At 59.1% G+C, this 17,987-nt stretch overlaps 1 protein-coding gene and 1 non-coding gene across 24 annotated transcripts in view; both read left to right on the top strand.

The window, feature by feature from the left end:
• EXD3 (exonuclease 3'-5' domain containing 3) overlaps positions 1-17,987 on the top strand; it is a 74,109-nt gene that overhangs the window by 36,846 nt on the left and 19,276 nt on the right. For 16 of the 23 annotated variants that reach the window (XM_074362794.1, XM_074362793.1, XM_074362792.1 and 13 more), the window contains 11 exons: positions 4,076-4,149; positions 4,256-4,294; positions 6,013-6,179; positions 6,631-6,754; positions 7,029-7,239; positions 7,328-7,437; positions 7,944-8,106; positions 8,230-8,396; positions 8,677-8,832; positions 16,646-16,699; positions 16,913-17,044. In XM_074362794.1, the coding sequence (XP_074218895.1) occupies positions 4,076-4,149; positions 4,256-4,294; positions 6,013-6,179; positions 6,631-6,754; positions 7,029-7,239; positions 7,328-7,437; positions 7,944-8,106; positions 8,230-8,396; positions 8,677-8,832; positions 16,646-16,699; positions 16,913-17,044 (1,397 nt within the window). Of the gene's footprint in view, positions 1-2,387; positions 2,609-4,075; positions 4,150-4,255; positions 4,295-6,012; positions 6,180-6,630; positions 6,755-7,028; positions 7,240-7,327; positions 7,438-7,943; positions 8,107-8,229; positions 8,397-8,676; positions 8,833-16,645; positions 16,700-16,912; positions 17,045-17,987 lie in introns of all 23 variants that reach the window. The other 7 variants (XM_074362807.1, XM_074362806.1, XM_074362804.1 and 4 more) reach the window with 2 other exon arrangements.
• On the top strand, positions 15,059-15,133 carry TRNAA-CGC (transfer RNA alanine (anticodon CGC)). The gene has a single exon. It is a non-coding gene; the product is annotated as a tRNA-Ala (tRNA).

The following is a 17,987-nucleotide window of genomic DNA, read 5'->3' as shown; positions in this document are numbered from 1 at the left end:
GTGGGTTTTTTCCAAGGCAAAACCTGTCTTTCAAAAGTGTGCAGCATTCAGAATGTTAGTTTCTTGGGCCTTCTCTTTTTTTCTCTTTATTTCTCCTGATCAATTTCACTGGAAGTTTCAGCCTTTTCAAAGAACCAGCTTTTGCTCTCCCCCTCCCCCCTGCCCTGGTGAGTTTTGAGATGTAATTGGCATATAACATTTTATTAGTTTAGGTGTGGAATGTGATGACTTGGTATGTGTTTATATTGTGAAATGATCAGCATAGTGAGTTCAGCTAATATCGATCACCTACATAGTTACAAATGTTTTTTGCTGTGATGAGAACTTTTAAGATCTGTGTGCTATTGTTAACTACAGTCACCATGCTGTGTATGACGTCCCCAGAACTTGCTTACCTTAAAACTGGAGGTTTGTACCTTTTGACCACCTTCCTCCATCTCACCAAACCCCCACACCCACCTCTGACAACCGCCAGTCTGTTCTCTGTTTCTCTGACTTTGATTTTTTTTTTACATTCCACATATGAGTGAGATCATACAGTACTGGTCTTTCTCTGACTTATTTCACTTAGCATAACAGCCTCTGGGTCCATCCATGTTGTTGAAAATGGCAGGATCCTTCTTTTTACAGCTGAATAATATTCCACAGTGTGTGTATGTACAGCAACGTCTTTGTCCAGCCGTCTGCTGATGGGCACTTAGGTTGTTCCCGTGTCTTGGCTGTTGTGAATAGTGCGGCTGTGAACAGGGGGACACAGATGTCTCTTTGAGATACTGATTTCATACCCTCTGAATAAATACCCAGAAGTGGGACTGCTGGATCCTATGGTGGTTCTATTTTTAATTTTTTCAAAAACCTCCATACTGTTTTGCACAGTGGCTGCACCAGTTTAGTCTCCACATCCCCCCCAACACTTTTCCTTTGTTGTCTTTTTGATAACAGCCATTCTGACAGGTGTGAGGTGATTTCTTACTGTGGTTCTGATTTGCATTTCCCTAATGGTTAGTGATGTTGAGCACCTTTTCGTGTGCCTTTTGGCCATCTGTATGTCTTCTTTGGGAAAATGTCTCTTCAGTTTCTTTGCCTATTTTTTAATCAGATTGTTTGGGGTTTTTTGCTGTTAAGTTCAATGAGTTCCATATACATTTTGCATATTAACCCCTTATCCAGCCCATGGTTTGCAAATATTTTCTTCTACTCCATAAGTTGTCCTTTCCTTTGGTTGATTGTTGCCTTGCTTTGCAGAAGGTTTTTAGTTTGATGGAGTCCACATGTCAACTTTTGCTTTTGTTGCCCTGCTTTTGGTTTTTTTGATTCTGTTATGTGCCCTACTCAGCCTACTAAACTAAATCTTAAGTCTTCTTAATTATATTTCTCAAGTTTCAATATATATCCATTATTGCTCAGCTCAACATATTTTCTAATTTCTATTATGATTTTTCTTCTTCTACCCATGGGCTAATTAGAAATGTGTTTCTTAATTTCTGAGCTATGTGGCATTTTAGTTCTTTCGGGTGTGGTCCCTCAGTCTCACTGTGGTCAGAGACCAGGCTGTGCTTTGTGTGAGGCCAGTCCTTTGGGCTGAAGTGTGTTGCCGGGAAGAAGCCTAACTTCTCACCTGGGAAAGTGGTCTCTCTCTCTCTCTGGCTGCCTTTAGGGTCTTCTCTCTGCCTTTGGTGCTCTGCAGATTCACGTAAGGAGACCAGCTATGCACTTCTTTTTGTTTATCTTGCTTGGGATGTGTTGAGCTTTTGAATCTGTGGATTGGCGCCGTCGGTCTGTTCTGGACAACGCCCAGCCCTCGTCTCTTTCCGACATCCCCCTTCTCCGCGTCTGTCTCCTCCCGGGGCTCTGAGTGTGCTGGCCCCACGCTCTCTTCCAGGCGCTGTCCCTGTCGTGTGCTTCTCATGCCTTCTCTTCGGTGTCGTCTGATCTCGGTCACGTCCTCTGCTGTCTCTTCCACTTTGCGAGTTCTCTTTTCATCTGTGTCCAACATACTATGAAATCCACCCCCGATTCATATTTTGATTGTCGTGTTTTCAGCCCTGGAAGTTATCACTTGGTTCTTTTTCTGCTGTTTCACTATGTGTGGTTTCCTGTTGCCTGAAGACATTTCTGACTCTGTCTTTTCTTTCTTTGAATGTCCTGCTCGTGGTTATTTTATGATCTGTATCTAAATTTCGGCACCGTCTCTGGTCGTCATCCTCTCGTTTCTCTGCCTCACTCCGCTGGAGGTTTAGTTTGCTCCTGCCACCCTTGAAGAGGCGTCTGATGAAGGTACCTCCCTTCAGAGGGGAGGACGATGGTTGGGGTTTTTGCAAAGATAAAAGCACACCCTTGAGAGGTTTTGATTCATGAACAGCCCCTCCACTGCGTTTGGTGCGTAGGTGGGAGAAGCAAGCAGGGGTGTGGACGGCTGCGGGCTGGCAGTGCGGGTGCATCAGGGAGCCAGGAGCGAGGAGCTGCCCGCTGTGCCCACAGAGGGCCTCCACCTGTGGCATGCGAGCCCCGTCAGAGGCCTGGCCAGGCAGCCAGGCCCCTGAGGAGCCAGGGAGGCAGCTGAAGGAAGGAGCCAGCCACCCTCAGGCTGCAGATGAAAACCAGGAGGGTGAGTTCTAGACTCAGAAGCTCTGGAGAGGGTCCCAGCGGCGCAGGGTCCCAGGACCACCTCTTTGCAGAAGGGCTGGTGGTTCCTGACTTGAGGCGACACAAGGCAGCATTTCCAAGGTCCTAAAACTGCCTGCCCGGGGGAGGGGCACCAGCGCCCCCGTGGTCCTTGCTGTGTGTCCACTGTTGTGGCACGGGCATCCGCGTGGACTGACCCCGTGCCCTACATGGGAGTACAAAGTCTGACACAGTGGAGGGCTGGGGGCCTGCTCACCGCTCTGGCCCGCGCTCCCCGCAGGCCTGGCCCCGCAGCCTGGCAGGCGGTCAGCCGGATGCATCTGGTTTGCAGCCCGTGTCGGGTGATTGGGCCTCTCTCACCCTCACCTTCTCCTTTACGGGAGAAAGGGCTGTTCGGGTTTGGATTAGCCGGTTAGTGCAGGCGGCAGCCTGAAGCCCTGCCGCCGACACAGCCCTGTGTCTGGGAGGCTCTTGACAAAGCACCTCACTGGCAAGATGACGTGTAAAATTGTAGAGACGTCAGGAAAGCTGCCTTCTGTCTGTCTCGGAGTGAGACTTGCTTCTGCAATGACTTCGGATGCCTTTGCCTCCCTCCGGAGCGTCCCCTCCCCCCCTGAGTAATTCGTTCCTCTGTTCATCTGTCCTCCCTTCCTCAGGCTTGCAGTGCGGCCCCAGGTTCCCGAGTGGCCTGTGGGGCACACCCACAGGCCTGGAGCCCTCAGTGCCCTGCATTCCTGCCTCAACAGGACCTAGGGGTGGGGGGATGAAGGGCACCTGGCCTCCCCCCCAGCAGTCCCCAGCCTCTGGGCAGCCCTGACCTCTGCCAGGCTGGGATGGGGTCCCTGCTGCTAGGAAGTCCCGGTGCTAGATGTGGGGTGCTGGCTGGGATGGCCACACCCCTGGAGAGCAGTGGGTCCTGGCCAAGGTCTGGGGAAGGCCAAAGCCCCCGTGGGAGGTGCAGGTGGGCAGGCTCTGTGGTCATCATCCGACTCAGACAGCCAGGCTGTGAGGACAGGTGGCCCTGGGGAGAAGGGGCGTGGACAGTGGGTGCCCTTCCTGGCGCCCCCTGGGCTCTGACCAGGACACGAAGGTGAAGCTGAGGGGTTAGCATAGGTGTATGTCCATGAACAAGACAGCCCCTCCCTCGAGAACTTGACATTCCTGGAGAAAAGGCAGGAAAGCCGTGGAGCGGGGGCTGCCTCTACAGAGGGAGGGGCTCCAGAGACCCAGAGAGAGGACAGCGGTGAACAGCGTGGGGGGCAGTGGCCCGAGGTGCTGGCAAAGGTGGGTTGCCCTCCTGCTGTGGGGGCTGCTCTGCTGGTGGCATCCAGGCTGCCCGGGGGAGGGGGTGGGGGTGAAGGGAGCGGGAAGACTGGCAGGGCCCACGAGCCCCCTCCTCCCCCCGGACTCCTCACCCGCCCTCCACCCTGAGCCCTGCCCTCCCTTCCAGCTCTGTGTCCCAACATGATCACCCAGCAGCACCTGGCAGCCCTGCGGTACCTGTGCCACAAGCGGCTGGTGGAGGTGTGTGTGCCTGCGACAGCGCGCCTGGGCTGGTGGCAGGGGGTGGCTCGGAGCAAGGCGGGCTCTCCTGCTCCCGGAGTTGCCACATTGGTGTCCGCTTTTGCAGAGAAGCCTGTCTCAGGAGAGCTGGGCCGAGCACGTGCAGGTGAGTCAGGCCTAGGGGAACCCCGGGTGGTGTGGGCGGGCCAGGATGCAGGTGCCCACCAGCTTTCACAACAGCTCACACAGCTCTCAGCCCAGGTCTGCTCCTCCAACGGCCCCAGCAGGTCGGGCAATGGACAGTGCAGAAACAGGGTCCCTCGCCTCCCAGCAGAGACGCTGGCATGGGGCCTCAGGTCTGCCCACTGCTCTGAGAAGGGGGAGTGCCAGAGGCAGACACTGACAGGGAGGGCAGTGTTTAGTCCCCCCACCCCTGGGTGAGGCAGGGTCAGAGTGGCCTGGGATGCAGGATCTTCCCCCGCCACCTATGGACAGAGCTCCCAGGCCCTGGGGGAGGACGAGTTTGCTGGAGGTGCCCCAGTGTTCACCAAGAGAAGATTCTAAGCTAGCCTCAGTGCCCGCCCGGCCCATGGCTCTGTGCCCTGAGGCCCAGTGAGCCCAGTGACCCGCAGAAAAGAGGCAGCTGCCTCTTAGGGGGAGGCAGAGGCACACAGAGGGCCAGACTGCAGGGTCTGGTCCTGGGTATGGGAACTGTGGATCCCATCAGGATAGTGGCCTGGGCGGTGCCATTCTGCTGCCTGTCCTTCAGGCCTGAGCTGGAGGGGTCGTCACCGGTGCAGGGCTGTCCCCGGGGTACGGTGTGCACAGGAGCTCCGCGGAGGTCAGTGCAGTTTGGGGCCACCTCCCTCCCCAGCACACACAGGACCTGCTGTCCTGAGTGGCATCCAGCGGAGGGCAGCACTGAGCCACCCCTGGAGTGGCTGGGCAGGGGCCGTGTGAGTCACCAGAGAAGAATGCGGACCCCTGGGCAAGGCCAGGAAGGCCGGCCCCCCCCCCCCCCCCCGGTGCCAAGGCCGATGGGGCGGAAGGGCAGCGGACATCCTGAGGGACGTGGAGGGGTTTCCACATATTGTCGTCCACGTGGGAACCCGCCGCCTGCGGGAAGTGGACGCCGGGGCTGCGGGGGGCAGAGCCGGCTGGGGAGGTGGCCGCCTGCCGGCCAGCAGGGACTCCTCAGAACATTGGGGGTCCTGTCCCCTCCTGTCTGAGTTACGGTGACCTGTGGCCTCTTGCATGCAGGGACTCGGCCCCCCACCCCCACCTGGATCCCTGTGGGCCAGGTGGGCCCCCTGCTCCCACACAAGGCACTGGGGTGGGGCAGCCAGGCAGATGCAGCCTTGCAAGCCCCCATGGCCCCTGTGCCCACTCTCTGGACAGTGGGTGCAGGGGTGTCCCATGGCCTCCCCCTCCCCCCTGCACACAGTGGCCGCCCGAGGGCAGGGGTGAGGAGGTGTGGAGGGGCAGAGGCAGATGGAGAGGGGCAGGGCAGACGACGCTCTAGGAGGTGATGCTGGTCCAGGTGCAGGTCCGGGAGCCGGGGGCCAACAGGGCAGCGGGGTGGGTGGGGTCTTGGATGTGGGGAGAGAGGTGCAGGCTGAGCGTGGGGTAGTCGGATACAGCTGTGGGCTCAGGACAGCGACCCTTCTCCCCAACCGCCTCACCAAGGCCCCTCAGCATCTCGGTCCAAACCTGATTGGTCACCATGGGGCCCCACTCACCAGAGCTGCTGGCCTTCGGGGGACAGTTTCCTCCCTCTGAAGGGCTCAGGGCCAGGTCTGAGGGGGTAGGTCAGGGCCTGGGGGTTCCCGGGATGGGCTGGCTGCTGGGGCAGAGCCAGGCAGATGACCCGCTTCCATCCCCCAGGGCCTGGTGGGGCAGAACCAGTGGCTGCAGGAGCAGTTGCTGCAACTGCTGACTGCTCATAACGACGCGGCCGTGGTGGCCCGGTGTGTCCTGGACCTCTCACTCCCCACAGAGCAGCTTCCGGCCACGGTGGCAACAGAGCTCAACCGGCTCAGGCTCCAGGAGGGGTAAGCACCTGCCAGGCTCGGGGGACCCACGAGGAGGATACTACCTTGGGCCCCCACCCTCAGAAAGTGTCCCCAGGGGTCATACGTGTCAATGGCTTGGGAATTAGAAGTGAGAGAAAACCAAGAAGGGGGTGCACACTCTGCTCCCAGAGCACAGACACCCACAGAGCAGGAGAGACAGGCGGCACCCCTCCTCGGTTCCTGGCCACCCGTCTGTCCAGAGACCCTGTGGCCCGACCCGCAGCCCAGCTAGACACTCCCTGGGGCCTGAGGACCCGGTGTCTGCATCTGGGAGGGTAGAGGTGTGTGGGAGGAACACCCTGCAGGCCCAGGCCGGCACCGGCCTGCGCACTGCCCTGCGCCTCCGGGGCCTGTCCCGGGAAGTGCTGGTGGGGGTGGGCACTGGAACCCAGGGTGGTGGGGGGAGTGCTGCGTCTCTGCTCCTCCCCAGGACCACCGAGGCGCCTTTTGAGGACAGGGAGGATGACCACTACCAGCTGCCTATCGCCAGGGAGGACATCCACTTCCTGGCCTCATGGGAGGCCCTGTCCAGGCACCAGGAGGAGCTCCTGCAGGTGGGTCCCTTGGCTCTTGCTGGGCTGGCCGGCCCCAGGGGCAGCTCGTCAAGGCCTCTGGGTGCTCTGTCCACACCGAGTGCTCCAGCTTAAGGACTCCAGGCCTGAGGCCTGCGCGCTGGCCGCTGCCCACGGGCGCTTGACCCCATCTGTGTGGGAGCTCACAGGGCTGGGCAAGCCCCCCTGACAAAGGCTGCCTCACCCGAGCTTCGGCCCTTCGGGGGGCCGGACAGGTCCTCGGCCACGCTGCTCACGCCAGCTCCTCTGTCTGCAGCCCGGCCAGGTGGTCGGCGTGGACCTGGAGTGGAAGCCCTCGTTCTGTGCAGGGGGCCGGCCCCGGGCGTCTCTCATGCAGGTGGCCGTGGAGGGCCGCGTGTTCCTGCTGGACCTGCCCAAGCTCTTGAGTCCGGCAGGAGGGCCGGCGCCCCGGGCCTTCTCCCGGCTGGTGTCTCGGCTGCTCTCAGAACCTTCTGTCACGAAGCTGGGTGAGTGCAGCCCCCGCCCCGGCCCTCTGCCCAGGTACCAGGGCACCCTTCCTTGCGTGCCGGTCACACCAGTGGCCCCTGCCTGCAGGTTATGGGATGGCGGGGGACCTGCGGAGCCTAGGAGCTTCCTACCCCGCCCTGGCCCACGCAGAGAAGCAGCTGCGCGGCAGCCTGGACCTGCTGCAGGTGCACAAGCAGGTCAGTGCTGCGCGGGGGGCGCCGTTCCCTTCTCTGCCGAGCTGCCCGCACCGCGAAGCCTGGGTGAGGGCCTTCCCTGCAGGCTGGGGGTGTCTGTGGCCAGGACTTGCTCAGGGCCAGTCTCTGCCTTCCAGGCAGGCCCCAGCCCCGCTCTCTGGCCACAGGTCACCAGGGCCCCAGAGCACAGAGTCCCCCAGGGAAGGAGGGTCACCACACGTCTCCATGCTCCCCCAAACCAGCTCAGCTTTGGGCCCCACCCCCAGAGGAGCTCTCGGCACACACCCTTTGTGTTTAAGACATTAGTCCAGAGCTGGCCAGCGGGCGGGGGACCGTGGTCCTGAGACCCCAACACAGCCTGCCTTGGCATCGACGCCCTCCTCACCTGGCACCGTCCGCAGTGGAGGACACAGGCCTTCCCCAGAGCCCTTGTGGGGCCGCAAGGGTGTGTTATAGCCGTCCTCCCTCCGGGACGGGTCCCTCACCCCCCGGAGGCACTGTCTTGGCAGATGCGTGTGGTGGACATGCCAGCCCCAGGTGTGGACGGAGCCCGGGGGCCGCGGGGCCTCAGCCTCCTGGTGCAGCAGGTGCTGGGCAAGCCCCTGGACAAGACGCAGCAGCTCTCCAACTGGGACCGGCGGCCACTGGGTGAGGGGCAGCTGGTCTATGCAGGTGAGCACCCCACGCCCCGCCATGGCCCTGAGCCCCCATCCCCGCCCCTTGTGCCCCTGTACCCCACACCCTCACATCCCCACACCCCCCTACACGGAGGCTGAGGCCAACCTTGCCTCCCAGCCACTGACGCCTACTGCCTGCTGGAGGTGTACTGGGCACTATGCAGAGAGCCCGCCCGCTTCCACCTGTCGGGGGACCTGGCCAGGAGCCTAAGGCTGGGACGCAGCGACAGATCAAGGATGCAGGAGCCGCCCCGCCTGCAGAAGGCCTTGGCTTCGCCCCGGCAGGTAGGGGAAGCCCCCCACCCAGGTCCAGGGTAGCATCTGGCCTTGCACCCATGTGTCCCCTGAGGCCCCTGCCCCACTCCAGTGCACACAGGACCTCCGGGAAGTGAGTGCAGGCCCCTCTCAGGGTCCCTCATGGGTGAACAGGTGTCTCTGTTTAAATCTACTTTTCTGTTCTCTCCCGCACTGAGTACGTATTGCTCGTGAAGAGCTGACCACCTGGCCCTCAGGGCCCTTGCTCCCCTCTGGGTCCAGAGTGGCGCTGAGTAGGGCTGTGTTGCAGGTGCCGGCGGAGGGGGTTGCCATCCCCGAGGTCCGGGCCAGGGCCTTCCGCGTGGTGTGTGACAGCATGCTGCAGGGCCTGGCGCGCAGCCTCCGCTGTCTGGGCGTCGACGTGCTGGTGCTGGGCGCCGGCGAGGACCACCGCAGGGCAGCCGAGGTGAGCGGCCCTGGAGTGCGGGGCACCCCGTCCCTGCCCGTCCGTGAGTCCCTCGGGAGCAGGGGCAGTGTGTGCGGTTGCCGCAATGCCCTGGCTGCATTGCCCCTCCCCCGGTTGCCAGGGGTGGAAAATCACGGCTGCCTGGCACCCGTGGGCTGCGGGCCTGGAGCTCTTGAGGCTCCTTTTGGGGGCGCCTGATGCAGGGCCCTGGGTAGTCCTGGCGCCCTTACGGTCCTTTGCCCCCAGAAATACAATGTGCCCATGAGGGCGTTCCCCCCTCTGGGAGCTGGGAGTGGACGCCACTGTCAGGTGTGCAGGTGCTCCCCCTGCAGGAGGCCCTGCCCACACCCACGGCGGGACCCTGCCTGGGGGCACCAGCCCCAGGGTCACGAAGAAGCCCTAAGCAGGGCTGTCAGAATTCAGGCATTAGAACATGGCTGGTTTACTGAGACGTAATTCACACAGCACACAATTCACCCAGTACAGTGTGCAAGCCAGTGGCTTTTGTCCCTTCACGGAGCCGTGCGACCATCAGCACAGTTTCGGAATGTGCCCAGGGCCCACGAAGCCCCCACGTCCTCCCCAGGGCCCGGCTCCATGGACCCGCCTGCTCTGCTCCCTGCACATGAGCGGACACGCCTGGGGCCTTGCGGGTCTGGCCTCTTCCACACAGCATGTTTTCTCGGCTCATCTGTGTTGTAGCGTCTGTCAGGTCTTCACTCCTTTTTATGACCAAATAACGCTCCCTTGGCTGGACCGCAGCGTCTCCATTCCCCCTGCCCTTGACGGACACTCGGGCTGTTTCCACTTCTTGGCTGTTGGAATTGTGCTGCTGTGAGAGGACAGAGGACCAGGTCATAATTTTGACTCTTAATATGTGGTTTCCTTTATGCGTTTGATCACCTTCTCCTGGGAAGGCGTCCCCAGGCTCACCGAACAGGTGGCCGGGACACAGAGCTGGTCGGGGGCCCCAGGACCGCAGAGCAGTGGGGTCGGTCCACCAGCATGAGGTCTGCCACCGACACCACACTTCCCTGCGCACTCCGCTCCGCCAGCAGGTGCCGTGTGTGTGTGTGTGTGTGTGTTTTGCGTGTGTGTCCCTGCGCACTCCGCTCCGCCAGCAGGCCCCTTGTGTGTCTGTGCGTGTGTGTCTGTGTGTCTGTGTGTGTGTCTGTCCCTGCACACTCTACTCCGCCAGCAGGTGCCTTGTGTGTGTGTGTGTGTGTGTGTGTGTGTGTGTATGTGTGTGTGTGCACGCCAGTGCAGCTCAGCTCCCCGGCTCCTTCTGGCAGCCCCCACCCTCACTAATGAGGAAGCTGAGGCCGGAAGGACGGAGGAGGTCTGCCTGGGGCTACAGGAGGGAGGGGCCCGCTGGGAGGGAACGCCCGCCTCCGTTGCTGGCCTCGCATCTGTGAGCGGATGTCCACTCTGTCCACATCCTCGGCCCCCTGTTCCGGAGGCCTGTGCCGAGTGCCCAGGGAGGAGGACATGGTGGTGCTGAGGGTGGCCCTGGCCGCCATCCCTGTAGGAAACCCCTCTTCCCCAGGCAGGGTTGTGTCCAGCTATAGGGGCTGAGACCAGGAGGACCAGCCTGACTTCTCCAGGACCCAGACCAGAAGCCAGGGAGGAGGGGCCTGCCCCCTGGCCCTGAGAGTCCCAGGGTCTCCAGCACGTGGGAGGCAGGTTTGACCCCTAACCTGCACCCCCACTCCCCGTCATGGCTCTGAGCTTTTGCATTATGTGGCCGAAGGGATTTGCAGGTGTGACTTTGGATTATTCGGGTGAGCCTAGGGTCACCACAGGAGCCCTTAACACGGAAATGGAAATCAGACTCAATGCAGGGGAGGGACTCGGTGGCTGGTGCTGCGTGAAGGTGGAGAGGTGCGGGCTGCACAGCCAGGACACCCGACCTTCGTCCTGCAGCCCCAGGGCCCGGATCCCGTGGCACCTGGAATTCCACGTGTGAGCCCTGAGCAGGGAGCCCACGGAGCCCACGGAGCCCCCGGTCCCATGCCACAGAGCTGTGTTGGAGTTTATGGTTAAATGGCTGTGGCCGCATTAGCAAACTGATAGATTTTGGTGCCAGGAGTGTGGTGTCACTGTGACAGATGCTAAAATGTGGAAGCAGCAGGAGAGGCTGGAGAAGCTGCGCAGATCAGGACAGAAGGAGCGATGGGGCCCCACCGGGCTGAACAGACGTGGCGAGGAGCTGAGCTGGGCTGCCCCGGGGCTGGGGGTTCAGACCTCAGAACATGCGCACAGCACCGCTCAGTGTCAGGCCACGCGCCGTGCCCCCCGAGGGGCCTGGGAAGCCAGATCGAGGCTTGGCCCATGCCTGGCTACAGGCTGATTTTACCCACGTCTTTTCCACGAGGCTTTTGACCTGCTTCCGGCCCCTTGGCCTTCTGGTCTGAGCTCTCAGGGTCTTTTGAGGGCATGCTTGGGGGCGGGGGGGAGGCAGGGGTTACTGTCACCCGCGTGTGTCAGCATTCTGCACAGCTGGACAAGTGTGTCCACTTCTTACCCCTGTGACGGCCTCAGAGGCAGGTGACTGCAGCCCTTCGAGCATGTTCTGGAGAGAACACCTCCGGCAACGGGAGCCCCTTTGGCTGTTTTTCCCACCTTAACAGAGGTCCTGGAGGTTGAGCCCAGGACCTCGCGCATGCCAAGCACTCGCTCCGCCGCGGCGCCGCCGCACCCCCACCCAGCCCCTCTGGCTGCTTCCCTTTGCTGTGGATCTTTCCCGATCATGTCTCTGCCAGCACCCCCCAGCAGGTGGGCTGGCTGCTTTGTGGGGAGGGGTTCTGCTCTGGGGCTCGGTTTCTGTACCTTTCACGATGAGCATCATTCACACACTGTGGGTGAGGGAGGGGACGAGGGCCCTCCCAGCGGAGCAGAAAGCACAGGGCGCTGTGTCCTGTGCTTGGAGGGGCAGGCGTCCCACAGGTGAATGGGAGACAGCCAATGAGACCTCCGGGCTGTGCGCCAAAGGTGCAGCCAGGGGTCCTGCTGCTTGTGGTCCAGTGAGAGGAGGGTCCCCTGGAGGGAGGAGCCACCAAGCGGGGAGGAGCTGGAACTGACGACCCGGAGGCTGTCAGCCCATCCAGAGGGAGAAACATGCCCAAATTCAGGGCTCACTCCCCTCGGTGTGGCCTGGAGAGGGGCTGAGAGGCTGCTCAGAGCAGAAGGTTGGAGTGTGCATCACCCGTCAGGGTGGGCCTTGGCCACCTTAGCAGAAGCCAGAATGAGAGAAGACATTCCGCTGGTGCAACAGCCCAGGCTGAGCCCACGGTGGCAGTGGCTCTCGGTCGGCCCCGCCGGGCGCCCCACCGTCATCAGCCAGCGCCTCGCAGTTAATCTGTGTGCCTCCAGCTGGTCCCACTTCCCCAGGGGCCTCGACAGGTACAGATGTCAGGACCAGAAGTGCACCCAGAAGTCTCCGGGAGGTGATCACTGAGTAGTCCTGGGGGTTCTGGGGCCTGTCGGCTCATCTGATCGATTCAGGGCACTCATGAACGTGTCTCCAGTGGTGAAGAGGTCGCTAGTGGCCCATGGTGTGATACGGCCAAGTTCCTCAGGACATGGCCATCAGACTCCCCATGGAATTCCTGCAGGAGGACAGGCTGTGCGTCTGCTGCCTCAGGATGTCTTGGACCTGCGAGCCCGATGGGGCTGCTGGCCACTGTCCCTGCGCTGGACAGAGTCGGGGAGGGGCGAGGGCAGGCTCCCAAGGCCCAGCTCAGGCCCGAGGATGGGCCTGGAAGGACGCCCTTCAGTCCTGCAGCTGCAGCACTGAGACTGCTGCGGCCCGAGCACCGAGCCCCAGCCCGCGAGTGCATGAATGGCAACACGGTCAGACTCAGTTGCTACAGACGGCTTTGCCGTCTTGCTGGGGTAAAGTCGCACCTCGTGGTCTTTGACTTGCCTCTCTGATCATCTGTGGAGCTGAGCATCTTCCATACGTACACTGGCTGCTCGGCCTCTGTTCTGTGAAGGGCCTCATCCAGGAGCGGGCGGGTTGACACCGTCCTGGGAAAGGCCTGTGTGCAGGGCAGGTCCTGGCTGGTAAGCAGCTGATGGAAAACCTCCCCGAACAGTGGGAGCGGCTGGCCGCACCTGGCCCGTCCAAATGGCCTGGCCTGGCAGACGCCTGCTTTCTTCCCAGGGTCTGTGGCTCCGGTAGACACCAGGCAGAGGTGCCTGGGTGCCGAGCCCAGCGTAAAGTACAGGTGCTGAGTCGTTAATGGGTCTGCCTGGTGGAGGCGCGTCCCTGCGACGGGCCCCTCCGGGCAGGCTCGGGGTGGGACCTGGTGCCCCCTGCTCGCTGTCCACGTGCTGTCCACGTGCTGTTTTTGCTTTGCATCCTTCCCTGACTTACGCCAAGTCCTCCTAGGGAGTCACCCGACCTGGGTGTGGTTTGGGAACTGTGGCACGTCTGGTGCCGCTCTGTCCTGCAGCCCCTGACCTCACAATTCATCTTGGGCTCTGTGGGGAGAGCCCACCTCTCTCCCCCTTGACCTTTGCCCTCCCGTGAACGTTTAGAAACAGCTCCTCCATGGGGCTGTGCTGGGAGCTGCGTGGACACCATGAGCCTCGTTTGTGGGAGGTGACGTTTTGTGACGTTGAGTCTTCTGTCTGTGAATGCTGGTCTGACCCCTCTCAGGGCTCCACGCACATTTTGTGACCATCTCTGCAAAGCCCTGCCCGGACTCTGTTACGTTTCACCCCAGGAACGTTCTGTCCTGTGGCTGTGACATGTGGCACTGCTCTGTTTCCTGCTGAGACCAGGGAGTGCAGTTGACCTTCAGTTCTTAGTTGCCTAAGACTGGATCTAACATCCAGAAGCCTTGCGAAACTCTCCTGTGTTCTACTGAATGGGCTGTCAGTTCTTGGGGTTCTCTTTGTGGATGTGTCCTCTACGAACAGTGATGGATTTATTTCTTCCTCTCCAATCTTAGGTTTTCTTTCTTTCCCGTACGTATCCTATCATAGTAGTCGAGACCTCCAAGGCTGTGTCGAATAGGTGGGGACAGGGGCCATCTGTCTTGTTTCTGGTTTAAAGGGAATGTCCCTCCGTGAAGTGTGGTGGTGGCCAGGCCCCCACACCAGGCGGAGGGGGCTCCCCTGGGCCCACGTCGGCCTCACATTTCATCACGGGAGAAGCTGAATTCTACCCGATGCTTCCTCTGCAGCCGCGGGCTCGCTCTGGGCTTTGCTCCCTGCGATCTGTGGCGGCGGCGAACCTGTCTCACTGGGAGCCGGCCGGCCAGCCTGTCACGTTGCTGGATCCCTCTTCGGGGCCGTGTCTGACACACAGCTTCTCCTCGCTCCATCTGTTCTTCTGGCCTCACGACAAACTGGGAGTTTCCCCTCCCCTCTGTTTTCTGCAACTCCGAGTAACACTGAGATGACCCTCTCAGGTGCTGGCTGGCTCCGCAAAGCCTCCTCGCCCTGACGGGGGGAGGGGTCCCCAGGCTGGTGCTGTTTTCCTTGGTAGTTACAGGGCTGCTTGCTGTCTGCGCCTTGAGTCACTTTTGGAAACTCGTACCTCCTCTGGGGTGCGCCCATTCCGCCCGCCTTCTGAGCGTGTGAGGCTGTCGCTGCACTCTTCGCGCTCTGTGGCACCTGCAGGGGCTCAGCTTTACCCTGCTTGTCGCTCACTTGGGCTCCGCTTTTTCTTGGTCTTACAGAGATTCGTCAGTGTAACGTCTTTGCAAATAACTGGTATTTGCCTTTGTTGATCTTTCTGTTGCATTCTTGGTTTTCATCTCATTAATTTCTGCTCTTATCTTTATGGTTTCCTTCCTTCTGCTTGCTTGGGGTTATTTCCAAGTGGAATGCTTAGCTCTTTAATTTTCAGCCTTCTAAATTTTATGATGTAAACATTCAAGGCCATAAATTTTTCTCAAAGTACTGTTTTCACTGCGTTCGGTCAGTTTTGATAAGTAACACTTTCGTTACTTTCAGTTCTAATAATTTTTGTGTCTGTTATAATTACTTATTTGAGCTAAGAGTTCTTTAAAAGGCTGTTTTCCAGTTTCAGAAAACTTGGGGTTTGCGAGCTTTTTAGTTACCTTTTTAAAATCGATTTCTACCTTAACTGAATTAGAGTCAAGAGGCATAGCCTCTTTCGTGCCAGTTTAGATATTTGTGAAGACTTGCATGTAGCCAAGCAGATGATTGTTTCTATAAATGTCCCACGTAGACTTTAAAAGGATGCATGAGGGGACGGGTGTAGCTCAAGTGGCAGAGCACATGCTTCGCATGCATGAGGTCCTGGGTTCAATCCCCAGCACCTCTTCTAAGAATAAATAAACCTAATTACCTCCCCCAACCAAAAAAAAAAAAAAAAAAAAATTAAAAGGACACAAGTCTCCTGCAGCCATGCTCACTTCCCTCTCTCACAGGCTCCATAGGCTGAGCTTACTTAACGTTTGCTCACGTCGTCTGTATGTTGTCTGGCTCTTTTTCTGGCTGATTTTATCAAGGACCAGGAGGGCTGTACTGAAGTTTCCTATGACAATGGGTTTATCAAATTCTCCTCGAAGTCACGTCAATATTTGCTTTATATGTTTTAAAGTTGTTGTTAGGTACATGTGCATACAGGCTTTAGAATTCTTGCATTTTCCTGTTGAGTGAAACCTCACAGTCATGAGGGGAGCCTCCCTGGCCCTGGTGACGCTCTCTGCCAGGGGGTCTGTGCGAGCTAACGCTGAGACCACCTCCCCAGCAGTCTTTGGTATTCAGGTGTGTTTTTCTCACCCTGTCACGTTCACCTTCCTTTACTCTTAAATATTAGGTGTATTTCTTACAAACTGCCTCTCGTTGGATTTAAAAAAAAGCTAGTCTGACAATCTTTGCTTTTCAACTTATTAGTTTAGTCCATTTACATTTATTGTAACTACTAATATTATTTGTGTTCAGTTATGGTATCCTAATTTGTGCTTTCTGTTTCTCCTACTTTTTTTTTTTTTGTTCTTTTGTTCCTTGGTTTCTTATATTCTTTCATCTTTTTCATCCTTGTACTATTTTTCCTTTTTTTAGCTTAAAGTTATAAATTTTATTTCTGTTCTTTTAGGGGTTACCCTAGAAATTTTAACATGTATATTTGAATTAACAATGTCTAAAGTTAAAATTAATCCAGGGATCCTAGATCAGTTTGGCTTTCTCACTGTCTTTCCATTTTACCTGCTATTGTGGACACAGCTACAAGGCTGGTTCTTGTTTCTAGGCCTTTGCCGTGGGCAGAGTGATGAAATACTTTTAAAAAACATACAACATTCATCAAAAATTCATACTGAAGCTTTCTGTTCAGATCTAGGGTTGATTGGGTGACTGCCTTAATCTTAATCCAAATCTCCTTTCTCTCAGCAGAAAACCCGAATGCTCACCACACCAGCACTATCCATGTTTTATGTCACAACTCACACAGGAACGTTTCAGAATAGCAAGTGTCAACGTTACTGCCAACAGCAGTGTTACTGCAGAGTGTTTCTCAATTTTGGTGTGTAGTATAGTGCCCGAGGGTTTCGTAGTCGGGTCACTGTGGCTTCATCTTCTTTGGGTTTTGAGAGATTGATTTTTAAGTTTAATTTTGTTTGCATTTACATGAGATGTTTGTGTGAGTCTAGGACCAAACCTGTAACAGGAGGGGTGCCCAGGACTCGGGCTGCAGGAATCTGGCGGCTGCTCAGGCGCCAGGAGGAGGCAGCTAAGAGGCAGGGGTGGGGGGCTGGTGAAAGCGGAGGCAAAGGCAGCCCCAGTCCCCAGAGCCCGTGAGCTGCCCCACTGACCAGCGCTGCCTCCTGCACAGGTTGCCAGGCAGGAGGGAAGGGTCATCCTGACGTCGGGGCTGCCATACCAAAAGGTGAGGACCCCACGGACCACTCACATCTGGGCCTCATCTTCCCAGGGGGGCCTCAGCCCAGGCCCTCAGCCACCCCCGCCACAGGGTCTGCTTGCCGTGGGGCTGACTGGGCACCGCTGCCCCACCCTGGGTGGACGGATGGGAGGCTCTTGGCCCCAGATCTGGGGAGGTGGGGGCCTGGGCCCACCGCTCAGCATCTGCCTGTGTCTGCAGCTTCGGGCCCAGGTCGGGGCTGGGCGCTGCCTCTCGGTGGACTGCTCCCTCAGGGCCCGGCAGCAGGCGAAGGCCGTGCTCAGGCATTTCAATGTGCGTGTCACCCCTGCGGACATCTTCAGCCGCTGCCAGGTAGGTCCTGCATGCCCCAGGCTTGCCTCGGGCCAGGGTGTGAGCCCCAGGCTGCCAGCGAGCCACGTCTGTGACAGGTGAGGCCCTGGCCAGTGGCAGGATGGCGAGCAGTGGCCACTGCCTGACCTGCAGTTTTCTCCTCCGACCCCCAGCCCCAGCCCCAGCCCCAGATGCCTTTGCGCTTAGTGGGGGTCGGGGGTAGGGTCCCTGCAGTCTGGGGTCAGGAGGTGGCAGAGTGTCAGGGCCAGCATGGCCAGGGTGGGCAGCTGCAGGCCAAAGGAGCAGCTCAGGTAGGGTGTCCATCCTGGTTTGGGAACTTCCTCCTGACCTAGGGTTGGCCTCCTGACGTCGCCTCTGGCTGGGGCGTGTCCCATTTTCCGAGGGCGAGGTCCAGAGTCTGGACCACCCTGGGTGCACCCTGACGTCCGGGAGGGTCTGGGTGAGGAAATCCCCGGTTGGCGGAGCACACCCAGGGTTAGGGTCCAGCGGGGGAGCCTGGGGCCTGGGCACCCTGTGCTGACCCGTGCTGGGGAGAGGGTGCATGGTCCAGAGGCGTCCAGCTGAGGGGGTTGATGCAGCCTTTGTCCCTGGCCCTGCCAGCTGGGGTGTGGTTGCCCTTGGCCTCAGCGTCTGCACCGGGCAGCCGGCGGAGAGGGCCGGGGCCAGCACTGGTGCGCTGTGGTGGCTGCTGGTGCAGCGCACTGGCTATTCCCAGAACATCCTGGACCTCAGGCCACAGCAGTGGCTGCCCAAGCCCAGCTGTCTGGTGGAATCTCAGCCTGGCCTCCCCCATCCAGGCGCACAGGGATGGCAGGTCCCCAGTGGAGTGGGAGGGAGAGCAGAAGGAGGGAAGGCCCTGTTCGCAGGTCCTGGGGCCCCGGCCGTCCAGCCTGGGGTACGGTCTGTGCAGAACCTGGGGCGCCTGCCTGGCCAGGACAGCAGG

This window comes from Camelus bactrianus, chromosome 4, assembly GCF_048773025.1.
Source record: "Camelus bactrianus isolate YW-2024 breed Bactrian camel chromosome 4, ASM4877302v1, whole genome shotgun sequence".
In the NCBI taxonomy this organism is placed as follows: Eukaryota; Metazoa; Chordata; class Mammalia; order Artiodactyla; family Camelidae; genus Camelus; species Camelus bactrianus.
The sequence above is the reverse complement of the archived record's forward strand: the minus strand, read 5'-3'. Positions and strand labels throughout refer to the sequence as shown.